Source organism: Macaca nemestrina, chromosome 5 (assembly GCF_043159975.1).
Source record: "Macaca nemestrina isolate mMacNem1 chromosome 5, mMacNem.hap1, whole genome shotgun sequence".
Taxonomy (NCBI): Eukaryota; Metazoa; Chordata; class Mammalia; order Primates; family Cercopithecidae; genus Macaca; species Macaca nemestrina.
In genome coordinates this window covers 21,902,742-21,915,616 of record NC_092129.1, presented here as the reverse complement: position 1 = coordinate 21,915,616, position 12,875 = coordinate 21,902,742, and the positions used below count along the sequence as shown (strand labels likewise).

Below are 12,875 nucleotides of genomic sequence, written 5' to 3'. Positions count from 1 at the left end.
CAACACTAAGAAACTCTGTGTTTCAGTTCCTTTCTTATCACTTATTTCACTAATCCTAGAGATACATGAAATTGTTCTTTAAAAGCAGTACATTATTATTTCTAGAATTTGAATGAAGCAATTGAGAAAATGTAGGAGACCTTGCAGGCAATAATGAAATAATGCTGGCTGGGTCTGACTGGATCCTGAACTGGGCAAAATTATTTCTTCTTTCAGTATCCTTATTTCATGTCTAGCTATGACAATTTTGTGGTGATAACTGTATGAAAATAGTGTTACTGAATGTTCAAAAAATATTTATTGGCTACTATATTTGAGATACTAAAATGAAAAATATATGAAGTTCATTAAAAATTAACTAGTGTTCTGAAAGATGTAACTTAACTTTGAGTTGAGCTCTATAAGAATGGAGGGAACAAAGATCTAGAACCAGAAATACCATTTTACCCAGAAATTACATTACTAGGTATATACCCAAAGGAATATACATCATTCTATTACAAATATACATGCACACGTATGTTCACTGTAGTACTATTCACAATAAGGAATCATTTGGAATCAATGCAAATGCCCATCAACATTAGACTGGATGAAGAAAATGTGGTACATATACACCATGGCATACTATGCAGCCATAAAAAGGAGTGAGATCATGTCTTTTGCAGGGATATGGATGAAGCTGGAAGCCGTTATCCTCAGCAAACTAATGCAGGAACAGAAAACTAAACACTGCGTGTTCTTACTTACAAGTGGGAGCTGAAAAATGAGAACGTATGGACACAAGGAGGGGAATAACACACGCTGGGACCTCTCCCCCAGGTAGGGGGAGAGAGAGCATTAGAAAAATAGCTAATGCATGTGGGCTTAATACCTAGGTGATGGATTGCTAGGTTTAGTAAACCACCATGGAACATGTTTACCCATGTAACAAAACTTCATGTCCTGCACATGTACCCCAGAACTAAAAATTAAAAATTAAAAAAAAAGAATGGAGGGAAAATGCTCCAAAACTTATAATAATTTTCTTTATTTTCATTTATCACTTATTTTGTGCCAAATTGAGACATATTGTTAATCTTATCACTAATTCATGAAATCCATCACTAATAAAAACTTCAAATGCTCATTTAAAAATATTTAATCATATTAGAATATTTCTGAAAATTTCTTTTTTAAAAATTTCTTCTTAAAAAATGGGATACATGTGCAGAACGTGCAGGTTTATTACATAGGTATACATGTACCATGGTGGTTTGCTGCACCTATTGACCTGTCCTCTAAGTTCCCTCCCCTCAGCTCCTATCCCTCAACAAGCCCTGGTGTGTGTTGTTCCCCTCTCTGTATCCATGTGTTCTCAATGTTCAACTCCCACTTATGAGTGAGAACATGCCGTGTTTGGTTTTCTGTTCCTGTGTTAGTTTGCTGAGGATGATGGTTTCCAGCTTCATCCACGTCCCTGCAAAGGACATGATCTCATTCCTTCTTATGGCTGCATAGTATTCCATGGTGTATATATACCACATTTTCTTTATCCGGTTTTTCACTGATGGATTGACTTGTTCCATGTCTTTGTTATTGTAAATAGTGCTGCAATAAACATATGTGTGCATTTGTCTTTATAGCACAATGATTTATATTCCTTTGGGTATATACTCAATAATGGGATTACTGGGTCAAATGGTATTTCTGGTTCTAGATCCTTGAGGAATCGCCATACTGTCTTCCACAATGGTTGAAATAATTTACTTTCCCACTGACAGTGTAAAAGTGTTCCTATTTCTCCACAGCCTCGTCAGCATCTATTGTTTCCTGACTTTTTAATAATCGCCATTTTGATTGGCATGAGATGGTATCTCATTGTAGTTTTGATTTGCACTCCTCTGATGATCAGTGATGTTGAGCTTTTTTCATATGTTTATTGGCCGTGTAAATGTGTTTTTTGAGAAGTGTCTGTTCATATCTTTTACCGACTTTTTGATGGAGTTGTTTGTCTTTTTCTTGTAAATATGTTTAAGTTCCTTGTACATTTTGGATATTAGCCCTTTGTCAGATGGATAGATTGCAAAAATTTTCTCCCATTCTGTAGGTTGTCTGTTCACTCTGATGATAGTTTCTTTTGCTGTGCAGAAGCTCTTTAGTTTAGTTAGGTCCCATTTGTTTATTTTGGCTTTTGTTGCAATTGCTTTTGGTGTTTTAGTCATGAAGTCTTTGCCCATGCCTATGTCCTGAATGGTATTGCCTAGGTTTTCTTCTAGGGTTTTTATGATTTTGGGTTTTACATTTAAGTGTTTAATCCATCTTGAGTTAAATTTTGTATAAGGTGTAAGGAATGGGCCCAGTTTCAACTTTCTGCATATGGTTAGCCAGTTTTCCCAGCACCATTTACTAAATAGGAGATCCTTTTCTCATTGCTTGTTTTTGTCAGGTTTGTTGAAGATCAGATGGTTGTAGATGTGTGGTGTAATTTCTGAGGTCTCTGTTCTGCTCCATTGGTCTATATATTTGTTTTGGTACCAGTACCATGCTGTTTTGGTTACTGTAGCCTTGTAGTATAGTTTGAAGTCAGGTAGCATGATGCCTCCAGCTTTGTTCTTTTTGCTTAGGATTGTCTTGGCTATATGGGGTCTTCTTTGATTCCATGTGAAATTTAAAATAGCTTTTTCTAATTCTGTGTAGAATGTCAGTGGTAGTTAGATGAGAATAGCATTGAATTTATAAATTACTCTGGGCAGAATGACCATTTTCACAATATTCATTATTCCTGTCCGTGGGGATGGAATGTTTTTCCATCTGTTTGTGTCCTTTCTTATTTCCTTGACCAATGGTTTGTAGTTTTCCTTGAAGAGGTCCTTCACATCGCTTGTTAACTGTATTCCTAGGTATTTTATTATCTTTGTAGCTATTGTGAATGGGAGTTCATTCATGATTTGGCTCTCTGCTTGCCTATTGTTGGTGTAAAGGAATGCTTGTGATTTTTGCACATTGATTTTTTTATCTTGAGACTTTGCTGAAGTTGCTTATCAGTTCAAGAAGTTTTTGGGCTGAGATGATGAGGTTTTCTAAATACAAAATCATGTCATCTGCAAACAGAGATAACTTGACTTCCTCTCTTCCTATTTGAATACACTTTATTTCTTCCTCTTGCCTGATTGCCCCAGCCAGAACTTCCAATACTATGTTGAATAGGAGTGGTGAGAGTGGACATCCTTGTTTTCAAAGGGATTTTTTCCAAGTTTTGCTCATTCAATATGATATTGGCTGTAGGTTTGTCATAAATAGCTCTTATTATTTAGAGATATGTTCCATCAGTACCTAGTTTATTGAGAGTTTTTAACATAAAGAGATGTTGATGTCGAATTTTATCAAAGATCTTTTCTGCATCTATTGAGATAATCATGTGATTTTTGTCTTTGGTTCTATTTATGTGATGGATTACGTTTACTGATTTGCATATGTTGAACCAGCCTTGCATCCCAGGGATGAAGCCAACTTGTTCGTGGTGGATATATTTTTTGATGTACTGCTGGATTCAGTTTGCCAGTATTTTATTGAGGATTTTTACATCGATGTTCATCAGGTATATTGGCCTGAAGTTTGTTGTTGTTGTTGTTGTGTCTCTTCCCAGTTTTGGTATCAGGATGATGCTGGCTTCATAAAATGAGTTAGGAAGGAATTCCTCCTTTTGCATTGTTTGGAATAGTTTCAGAAGGAATGGTAGCAGCTCCTCTTTGTATTCCTAGCAGAATTCAGCTGTGAATCCATCTGGTCTTGGGCTTTTTTTGGTTGATAGGCTATTCATTACTGCCTCCATTCCAGAGCTGGCTGCTGGTCTAGTCAGGGATTCAACTTCTTCCTGGTTTAGTCTTGGTGTATGCATCCAGGAATTTATCCATTTCTTCTAGATTTTCTAGTTTATTTGCATAGAGGAGTTTATTGAATTGTCTGGTGGTAGTTTGTATTTCTGTGGGGTCAGTGGTGATATCCCCTTTATCATTTCTTATTGTGTCTACTTGATTCTTCTCTGTCTTCTTTGTTATTAGTCTAGCTAGTGGTCTATTTTGTTATTTGTTTTATTTTTTTAAAAAAATGGCTCCTGGATGCGTTGATTTTTTTGGAGGGCTTTTTGTGTCTCTATCTCCTTCAATTCTTCTCTGATCTTAGTTATTTCTTGTCTTCTGCCAGCTTTTGGAATAGTTGGCTCTTGCCTCTCTAGCTCTTTTAATTGTGATGTTAAGGTGGTGATTTTAGATCTTTCTGGCTTTCTAATGTGGGCATTTAGCGCTATAAATTTTCCTCTTAACACTGCTTTAGTTGTGTCCCAGAGATTCTGGTACATTGTCTCTGTTCTCATTTGTTTCAAAGAACGTATTTCTGCCTTAGTTTCATTAGTTTCATTATTTACCCAGGAGCCATTCAGGAGCAGGTTGTTCAATTTCCATGAAATTGTGTGGTTTTGAGTGAGTTTCTTAATCCTGGGTTCCAGTTTGATTGCACTGTGGTCTGAGAGACTGTTTGTCATGATTTCAGCTCTTTTGCATTTGCTGAGGAGTGTTTTACTTCCAATTATGTGGTCGATTTTAGAATAAGTACCATGTGGCATGAGAAGAATGTAGATTCTGTTGATTTGGGCTAGAACGTTCTGTAGACATATACTAGGTCCACTTGATCCAGAGCTAAGTTCAAGTCCTGAATATCCTTGTTAATTTTCTGTCTTGTTGATCTGTCTAATACTGGCAGTAGGGTGTTAAAGTTTCCCACTATTATTGTGTGGGAGTCTAAGTCTCTTTGTAGGTCTCTAAGAACTTGTTTTATGAGTCTAGGTGCTCTTTTACTGGGTGCGTATATATTCAGAATACTTAGCTCTTCTTGTTGAATTGTTCCCTTCACCATTATATGATGCCCTTCTTTGTCTTTTTTGATCTTTGTTGGTTTAAAGTCTGTTTTGTCAGAGACTAGGATTGCAACCCCTGCTTTTTTTTTTTTTTTTTTTCCTTTCCATTTGCTTGGTAAATTTTCCTCAATCCCTTTATTTTGAGCCTGTGTGTGTCTTTGCATGTAAGATGGATCTCCTGAATACAACACACCAATGGGTCTTGACTCCTTATCCAATTTGCAAATCTGTATCTTTTAATTGGGGCATTTAACCCATTTACATTTAAGGTAGGTATTGTTATGTGAGTTTGATCCTGTCACCATGATGCTATTTTGTTATTTTGCGTGCTAGTTGGTGCAGTTTCTTTGTAGTGTCATTGATCTTTATACTTTGGTGTGTTTTTGCAATGGCTGGTAATGGTTTTTCCTTTCTATATTTAGTGATTATTTCAGGCGCTCTTGCAGGGCAGGCCTGGTAGTAACAAAATCCCTCAGCATTTGTTTGTCTGGAAAGGATTTTATTTCTCCTTCACTTATGAAGCTTAGTTTGGCTGGATATGAAATTCTGGGTTGAAAATTCTTTTCTTTAGAATGTTGAATATTTGCCTCCAGTCTCTTCTGGCTTGTAGGGTTTATGTTGAGAGGCCCACTGTTAGTCTGATGGGCTTCCCTTTGTAGGTGACCTGGCCTTTCTCTCTGACTGCCCTTAACAAATTTTACTTGATTTCAACCTTGGAGAATCTGATGATTATGTGTCTTAGGGTTGATCTTCTCATGGAGTATCTTAATGGTGTTCTCTGTGTTTGCCAAATTTGCATGTTGGCCTGTCTTGCTAGGTTGTGGAAGTTCTCCTGGATAATATCCTGAAGTGTGTTTTCCAGTTTGTTTCCATTTTCTCCATCTCCTTCTGGTACTCCAAGCTACCATAGGTTCAGTTTTTATGAAGTCTCATATTTCTTGTAGGCTTTTTTCATTCTTTTTTCTCTCTTCTTGTCAGCATGTCTTATTTCAATAAGGTGGTCTTCAAAGTCTGGTATCTTTTCTTCCACTTGGTCAATTCAGCTGTTGACACTTGCGTATGCTTCATGAAGTTCTTGTGCTGTGTTTTTCAGCTCCATCAGGCCGTTTATGTTCCTCTCTAAACTGGTTATTCTAGTTAGCAATTCCTCCAACTTTTTATCAAGGTTCTTAGCTTCTTCACTTTAGGTTAGAACATGCTCCTTTAGCTCATCATAGTTTTACAGTTTTTTACTACCCATTTTCTGAAGCCTACTTCTGTCAGTTCATTCACCTGATCCTCCGCCCAGTTCTGCACCCTTGATGGAGACATTGTGATCATTTGGAGGAGAAGAGGCACTCTGGCCTTTTCGGTTTTCAGCATTTTTTTCATTGATTCTTTCTCATCTTTTTGAGTTTGTCTAGTTGTGGTCTTTGAGGCTGCTGACCCTTAAATGGTTTTTTTGTGGGGGCTCTTGTTGTTGTTGTTGATGCAGTTGTTGTCACTTTCTGCTTGTTTGTTTTTCTTTCAATAGTCAGATCCCTCTTCTGTAGGGCTGCTGCAGTTTTCTGGGGTTCACTTTAGGCCTTATTCATCTGATTTGCTCTCACGCCTGGATATGTAACTCAAGGAGGCCGGAGAGCAGCAAAAATGGGTGTCTGCTCCTTCTTCTGGGACCTCTGACCTTAAGGGGCACCATCCTGATGCCAGTAGGATCACTCCTGTGTAGAGTGTCCTGACAATCCCTGCTGGAGGGTCTCACCCTGTTGTGTGGCACCAGGAGCAGGACCCGTTTAATGAAACACTTTGTCCCCTGGTGGAGAGGGTGTGTTTTGCTGTGGGGAAGCCCACTTGTCTGGGCTTCCCAGATTCCTCAGAACTACCAGGAGGAGAGGCTAAGTCTGCTGGTCTGCAGAGACTGCAGCCACCCCTACCCCTAAGGGCTCAGGCCCAGGGAGATCTGGATTCTGTCCCTGAGCCTCTGGCTGGAGTTATTAGAGATCCTGCAGGGAAGCCCCACCCACTGAGGAAGGATGGGTCAGTGTTAGACCTGAGGATGCTCTGGCCGCTGACTACCACAGATGGTGTGTTAGGCTGTGACAAGTCTTGGGACCAAGCTGACCAGCCTCGCTGACTCCAGCAGGGGAAAAGCACAGCCTGAAGCTATAGCAATGGATGCTGCATTTCTCCCATGCTGCATTACTACCCATCTTCTGAAGCCTACTTCTGTCAGATCATCCATCTGATCCTCCCAGGGAGATTAGCGTGTTAGGCAGCTGGGAGTCCCAGTGCTGGCTGCTGCCCCTCCCCCAAGGAGCTCAAAGGGCTTAGACAGCAGGCAGCAGAAGCCTGTGCTGGTCATCCTTCCCCCAGGGAGTTCAGTAGGCTTAAGCAGATTCCAGCTGAGAGGCCATAAGAATCTGCATATTCTAGGGTTGGAACGCTAGGCCCTGGTGGCGTGGGTTTGCGAGTGGGATCTTCCAATCCATGGGTTGCACAGTTCTGTGGAAAAAGCACAGTTTCCCTGGCTGGGTAGCATGCTAACTCCCTGCTCCCCTTGGCTGGAGGGAGGGGGTTCCAGCCAAGAACCGTGTGGTTCTCAGGTGGGCTCACTGCTCTTCCTTCGCTCTGTGGGTCACACCAGCCTTCTAGTCAATTTTGATGAGCGAATCTAGATACCTTGGTTGCCAGTGAAGGATTCACACACTTATTATGGTTTTTTTCAACAGGAACCTCTGAACACAGTTGCTTCTAGTCGGCCGTCTTGGCCCTGCCTCTCTGAATATTTCTTTAATGTTATTTATCTTTCCTCTTAATATATTCTACAGGAAGATTTCAATGCAGAAGATTAATACTTCAAACATATCAAATCAATATTTTCTTTTTTTTCCCCCAAAGCTGGAGTCCCAGGTAAACCAGGCATTCCCAAATTACTGGAAGGGAGTAAAAATTCAATACAGTGGGAGAAAGCTGAAGATAATGGATGTAGAATTATATACTATATCCTTGAGATAAGGTATGTGTATTTGCAAAGTACTTGTAAATGACAAAGAACTAAGAAGATAAAGTAATAAAAAGTAACACTATTTGTCCAAATGTATTTACATATAAACACAAAGATCTTAAGTTTAAGGACTCACATGCATCATTATGTTCTTTGCTCAATTCCTAGAGGTTGGTCTTGGCATGCTAATTATAAAACAGATCACATCATTCTCAGAAATCTCTAACTGCTCATTGACACTTTATGGAAATTGTTTGATCATAGGCTCATGCAACCAATATTTACTTAATATCAGTTTTGTTTAAAAAGCTTAGCTGATGTTTAATGTTAAATGATGATGGTGTGTAAATTCCTGAGGATAATTTGCTTTAGCAAGGTGAATACTCTCTAGTGAGAATCGGTGATGAAGTAGGTATTTTTCATACTGTAAAATTAGGTCAGGTTCTGAAATTGTCTGAAGCATAGAGGTCACACAGGATTCTCAATTCATTGTGAAGATTACAGTTTGCAGTGTGTTCCCAGGGACTGAAAACACACCATCGATGAAAACCAGCCACTGATGAACAGCCTCAGACCTGGCCAGTATGGGGAGCGCGTGAACCATAACTGGCTCAGAAGGACTGATTTCATGCCAACTTGAGGGGAGAATTCCAAATTCCAAAGACACTCCTCTCACAGGACTATGAAACCATCTTTTAAGAAGTTCCAAGGACAAAAGTCACTTTCATAATTATAGTCCTGGCAACTTGATCTTTGATCTATTTTTGCTTCATCTGTCTCTGGCATTCCCATAACCTTAAAAAATGTTCCTGTTCATACTAGAGAATTCCCTTGGCCCTTATTTCTAATTGAAACCTCCTTGAAGTTTCTGTTACTGCTTTTCATGCAGAGTGAAATACATTCTAACCTGCAGAACTGTCTTGGTGGTTTGTGACTGTAATGATGTTCATCAGTCAGGTCACACATCAGGTTTTTGCTAGGACCTCTTTAGTGTGTTACCCTGAGTAACACCTTAAGTGCTACTAAAATGACTCCATCTAAATACTTTGCATACTCCTTGCTCCAGGTCTCCACTGTCAGGACATGGACTATAAGATGACTGAATCATTGTTGTAACTTCAGTATCTCAAAATAAGTCCTTCAGTCAGGACACTAGTTAGACCCTGTGTACTCGCTGACAGGGTAGTGGAAATGCAAAGTGCATGAACTTGGGAGTTGAACAAGCCTTATTAGTTTCCAAGGTTGCCACAATAAAGGACCACCAACTGGGTGGCTTGAAACAGTAGACAGCTCTAGAGGTTAGAAGTCTGAAACCAAGGTATCAGCAGGACTGCTTGTTCTGATGGTTCTAGGGCAGAATCCATCTTTGCCTCTTAGCTTCTGGCGTTTGCTGGCAGTCCTTGGTATTCCTTGGCTTGTAGATGCATCATTGTCATCATCACCTCCTGCATCACAAGGTTTTCTATGTGTCCAGATTTCCCTCTTCTTATGCAAGTGCCAGTCATTGGATTAGGGTCCATCCTAAACTACTATGACCTCATCTTAACTCGATTACATTTGTCAAGATCTTATTTCCAAATAAGGTCACTTTAAAATATTCTGAATGGGCATGAATTTTGGGAGGACATGACTCAATCCAGTACACAAACCATGTTTAAATCCTTGTTCTTTTCCTTTTTTGAACGTAAGTTTCCTCATCTGTAAAATGGAGATGATAATATCTATCTCACCTCTTTAGGCTATTGTGGACTCAGTGAATGAAAACAACATTATGTAAAGCCCCAGTACAGTATGTTGTAAATAGAAGGTGCTCAACCAACATCAGAATTCTTCCTTCTTTTCTCAATGGCCATTGTGTAGAGCCACTTCACAAATTCTCAAGGGCCTCTTTCTTTTGGATCAGAGTTGTTTGGTTAAACAATGAAATGGCCAGTGCTAAAGGTGAGACTTCACAAAATGTGTAAAAACACTCTGTCCTAATGCTTTGCTCAGGATGGTCCTTAAAGAGACCCTCAGCTCCTGGGAACAGCTGTGACCAACTCTGCTGCCCTGCTGCTCCCGATGTTCTTACCCTTTCCCTGCCTCTTATGAGGGCCAGCTCTCACTCTCTGTCGGTCTTCAGAAGGATGAGTCAATTAGCAGGAACAGAACCAGATTCTCCCACATACCCCTAAGCTTACTGCGGATTGGCACCAAGCCCTAAAACTATTGCGGTCTGAAAAGTTTCAGACCTGAAATGTTCTTCATTGTTAGAGAAGACATAAATGGAAGACCTAGCTTGCCTTTGATGATTCTGTGAAAAGTCATTCCAGTTATGTCTTTTGAACCCAGCCCTTGTGCTCTTTCCATGTTTCAAATGAAAAACAATTGGATTGACTTTGAGGTGGAATGTAGGTCAATACAAAAAGAAGCAACAAGCCTCAGAATCTCAGATAAAATGATAACTTTGGTAGCTGAACTGTCACACTTTTCCTTATCAATTTTGTATTCTGTATTTTATTGAACTATGGCATAAGTAAACTACAAATAATGTAAAAGACTGGAGATTGAGAAAATGGAAACTTCCCAGTTAAAAATCATGTAATAATTTTCTTATAGGTTTGGAATTCTGGAGAAAGTTTCCCCTTACTATTAGTAGGAAAAGGGTACTCAGCTCTCTCTTGACCATGGATTACTCACAGCTTTCTTGGTGGGCTGAGTTAATTGGCTCCATGCCTCACTAGGATCATGGTAAAACCATGCTGTTAGCATCTGTGTTGCCAGATTATGGGAGAGGAATGAGGTCAAGGGTAAACCGTGCCAAAGGACACTCTCAGGAGTTCAGTCACTAAGAAGATCTATGAACAACTAGAAATAACAGGTATACTGTCATGTATATTTTCTGTATTTATTATTTTTTGCAGAAAGAGCACTTCAAATTTACAGAACCAGAATTTAAGGTGGAAGATGACATTTAATGGATCCTGCAGTAGCATTTGCACATGGAAGTCCAAAAACCTGAAAGGAATATTTCAGTTCAGAGTAGTAGCGGCAAATAATCTAGGGTTTGGTGAATATAGTGGAATCAGTGAGAATACTATATTAGTTGGAGGTATGTTACCATGTCTGTCTACACACTAGCTTATTACCTAAAGGTTCAGTAATAAATATCAGTACATTCTTAACATTAGCAATAGATAACGGTGGCTATATATATATATCTTATTATCCAAACTATTAAACGACTCCATTCATGTGATGTGATCTTCCTAAAACATCATTATCATCATGTCATTTTTCTCCCCAATAATAATCAGCCACCCTCTTAATTCCTACCACATCAATTCCATGTTCCTAATTAGGCTTCCAAGGCTGTTCACAATCTGTTCTATCCAGCCTTATTATTCTATTCACATTATACCAGCCTTATGACCACTCTCACATTATACATAACAGGCCTAAGACCTTTGTTTCTTCCCCAATATCTACCTCTTCCACTGTGTATTTTATTTTAGTTTATGATATATTGTCTTTCTTATCACATAGGCAGGAAATCTCACTGCCATATGTGATTCTTCCCTCTACTCAGTCATCAGGTCCTGTTGATTTTACCATCTTGATTTCTCTCTGATGAGTTCTCATCTTCCTCTTTCTACCTTGGCTTTCCTAATTTAAGGTATCATTTCTTGCCTGTGTCCTTGGCTTATGCATACTGCTGACAGTTAATCTAGTTGAAGCACAAGCTGGATTACTTAACCCCTCTCTGAAATACCCACAATGGCTCTCCATTCACTGCTTTCAGAATCAGCTACAAACTTCTTTGTGGCATGTAAGGTCTTCCGTAATTTATCCTACAATTGTGGTTTATCTTTTCCAATATTTATGTTTGTGCTGTAGCCACATCAGACCAGTAACAAGTTTTTACATCACTTGGTCTTTGGCCCTGTGTTTGCCTCAGCCTATAATACAGGTCCACACCACCGACCCTGTGCCCCTTAGCTGTGATTTCCTATTCTTTATTTTCTGCCAGTTGAAATTCTTCTCATCCTTCAAGACTTAACTTAAATGAACTCATCATAATGCTTACCTGATGCTCCTTAGTCAAATGAATTACTGCATTTTATACACTCACATGCTACATGAAACTTATATTATTCTTATTTATATTATAGTTAGTTATCTAGTTAGTTGTGTACAAAAGTTTGCTACCCAGCTCAGCAAACTTTCTGAAAAGAAGCAAATAGTAAATATGTTAGACTTTGCAGGCTACATATGATCTCTGTAGTATGTTCTTCTTTTTGTCTTTTTCTCTTCTTCTCTTTTTCCTTCTCCTTCTTCTTAAAAATAACACTTTAAAAATGTAAAACTTATTCATAGCTAATAGGGGGTACAAAATCAGGCTATAGCCAGATTTGGTCCTCAGGCCATAGTTCGCCAGACTCTGGCCTATATGTTTGTTTCCTCTATACAACTGAAACTACCTAAGAGAAATTACCATGTTTGTTCCTCAGTTTAATATCCATGAAATTGAATATGTATGAAGATATTATACAAAATAAGAGTGTCAACTATTTAGTATACAAAGACTGAGGTTTCTTGGTCCTAAATTTATTAAAAAGATATACATGTTTCCTCAGTCATTTTAAAGTACAAGACTGAGTGGGTATATTCCAGTGGTTTGTTGGTAAACTAGCTCTCTGCAAAAAAAGCAAAAACACCTCGATTTTGATTTCACACGGCATAAACACTCTCCGTATGGATGCTTTCAAGCTACCAACTGTCTAGCAAACAACTGGCTTGCAAAAATCCAGTAGCAGCTAGCTCTGCTATATTACTCTGTGTGCTTAGGTAGAGCTGGGGCTACTTAGCTTTTATCTATGAATTAATTTCTTTTTCTGATTTATATTATTAGATGATTTTTGGATACCAGAAACAAGTTTCATACTTAGTATTATAGTTGGAATATTTCTGGTTATTACAATCCCACTGACCTTTGGTAAGTATAATAGAATTTAAAAA

General features: G+C 38.8%; 1 protein-coding gene across 5 annotated transcripts in view; it reads left to right on the top strand.

The window, feature by feature from the left end:
- Positions 1 to 12,875, top strand: part of LOC105465485 (ROS proto-oncogene 1, receptor tyrosine kinase) — a 142,906-nt gene that overhangs the window by 93,084 nt on the left and 36,947 nt on the right. For all 5 annotated transcript variants that reach the window (XM_071096353.1, XM_024787848.2, XM_071096351.1 and 2 more), the window contains 3 exons: positions 7,772 to 7,889; positions 10,781 to 10,968; positions 12,769 to 12,852. In XM_071096353.1, the coding sequence (XP_070952454.1) occupies positions 7,772 to 7,889; positions 10,781 to 10,968; positions 12,769 to 12,852 (390 nt within the window). The remainder of the gene's footprint in view (positions 1 to 7,771; positions 7,890 to 10,780; positions 10,969 to 12,768; positions 12,853 to 12,875) is intronic.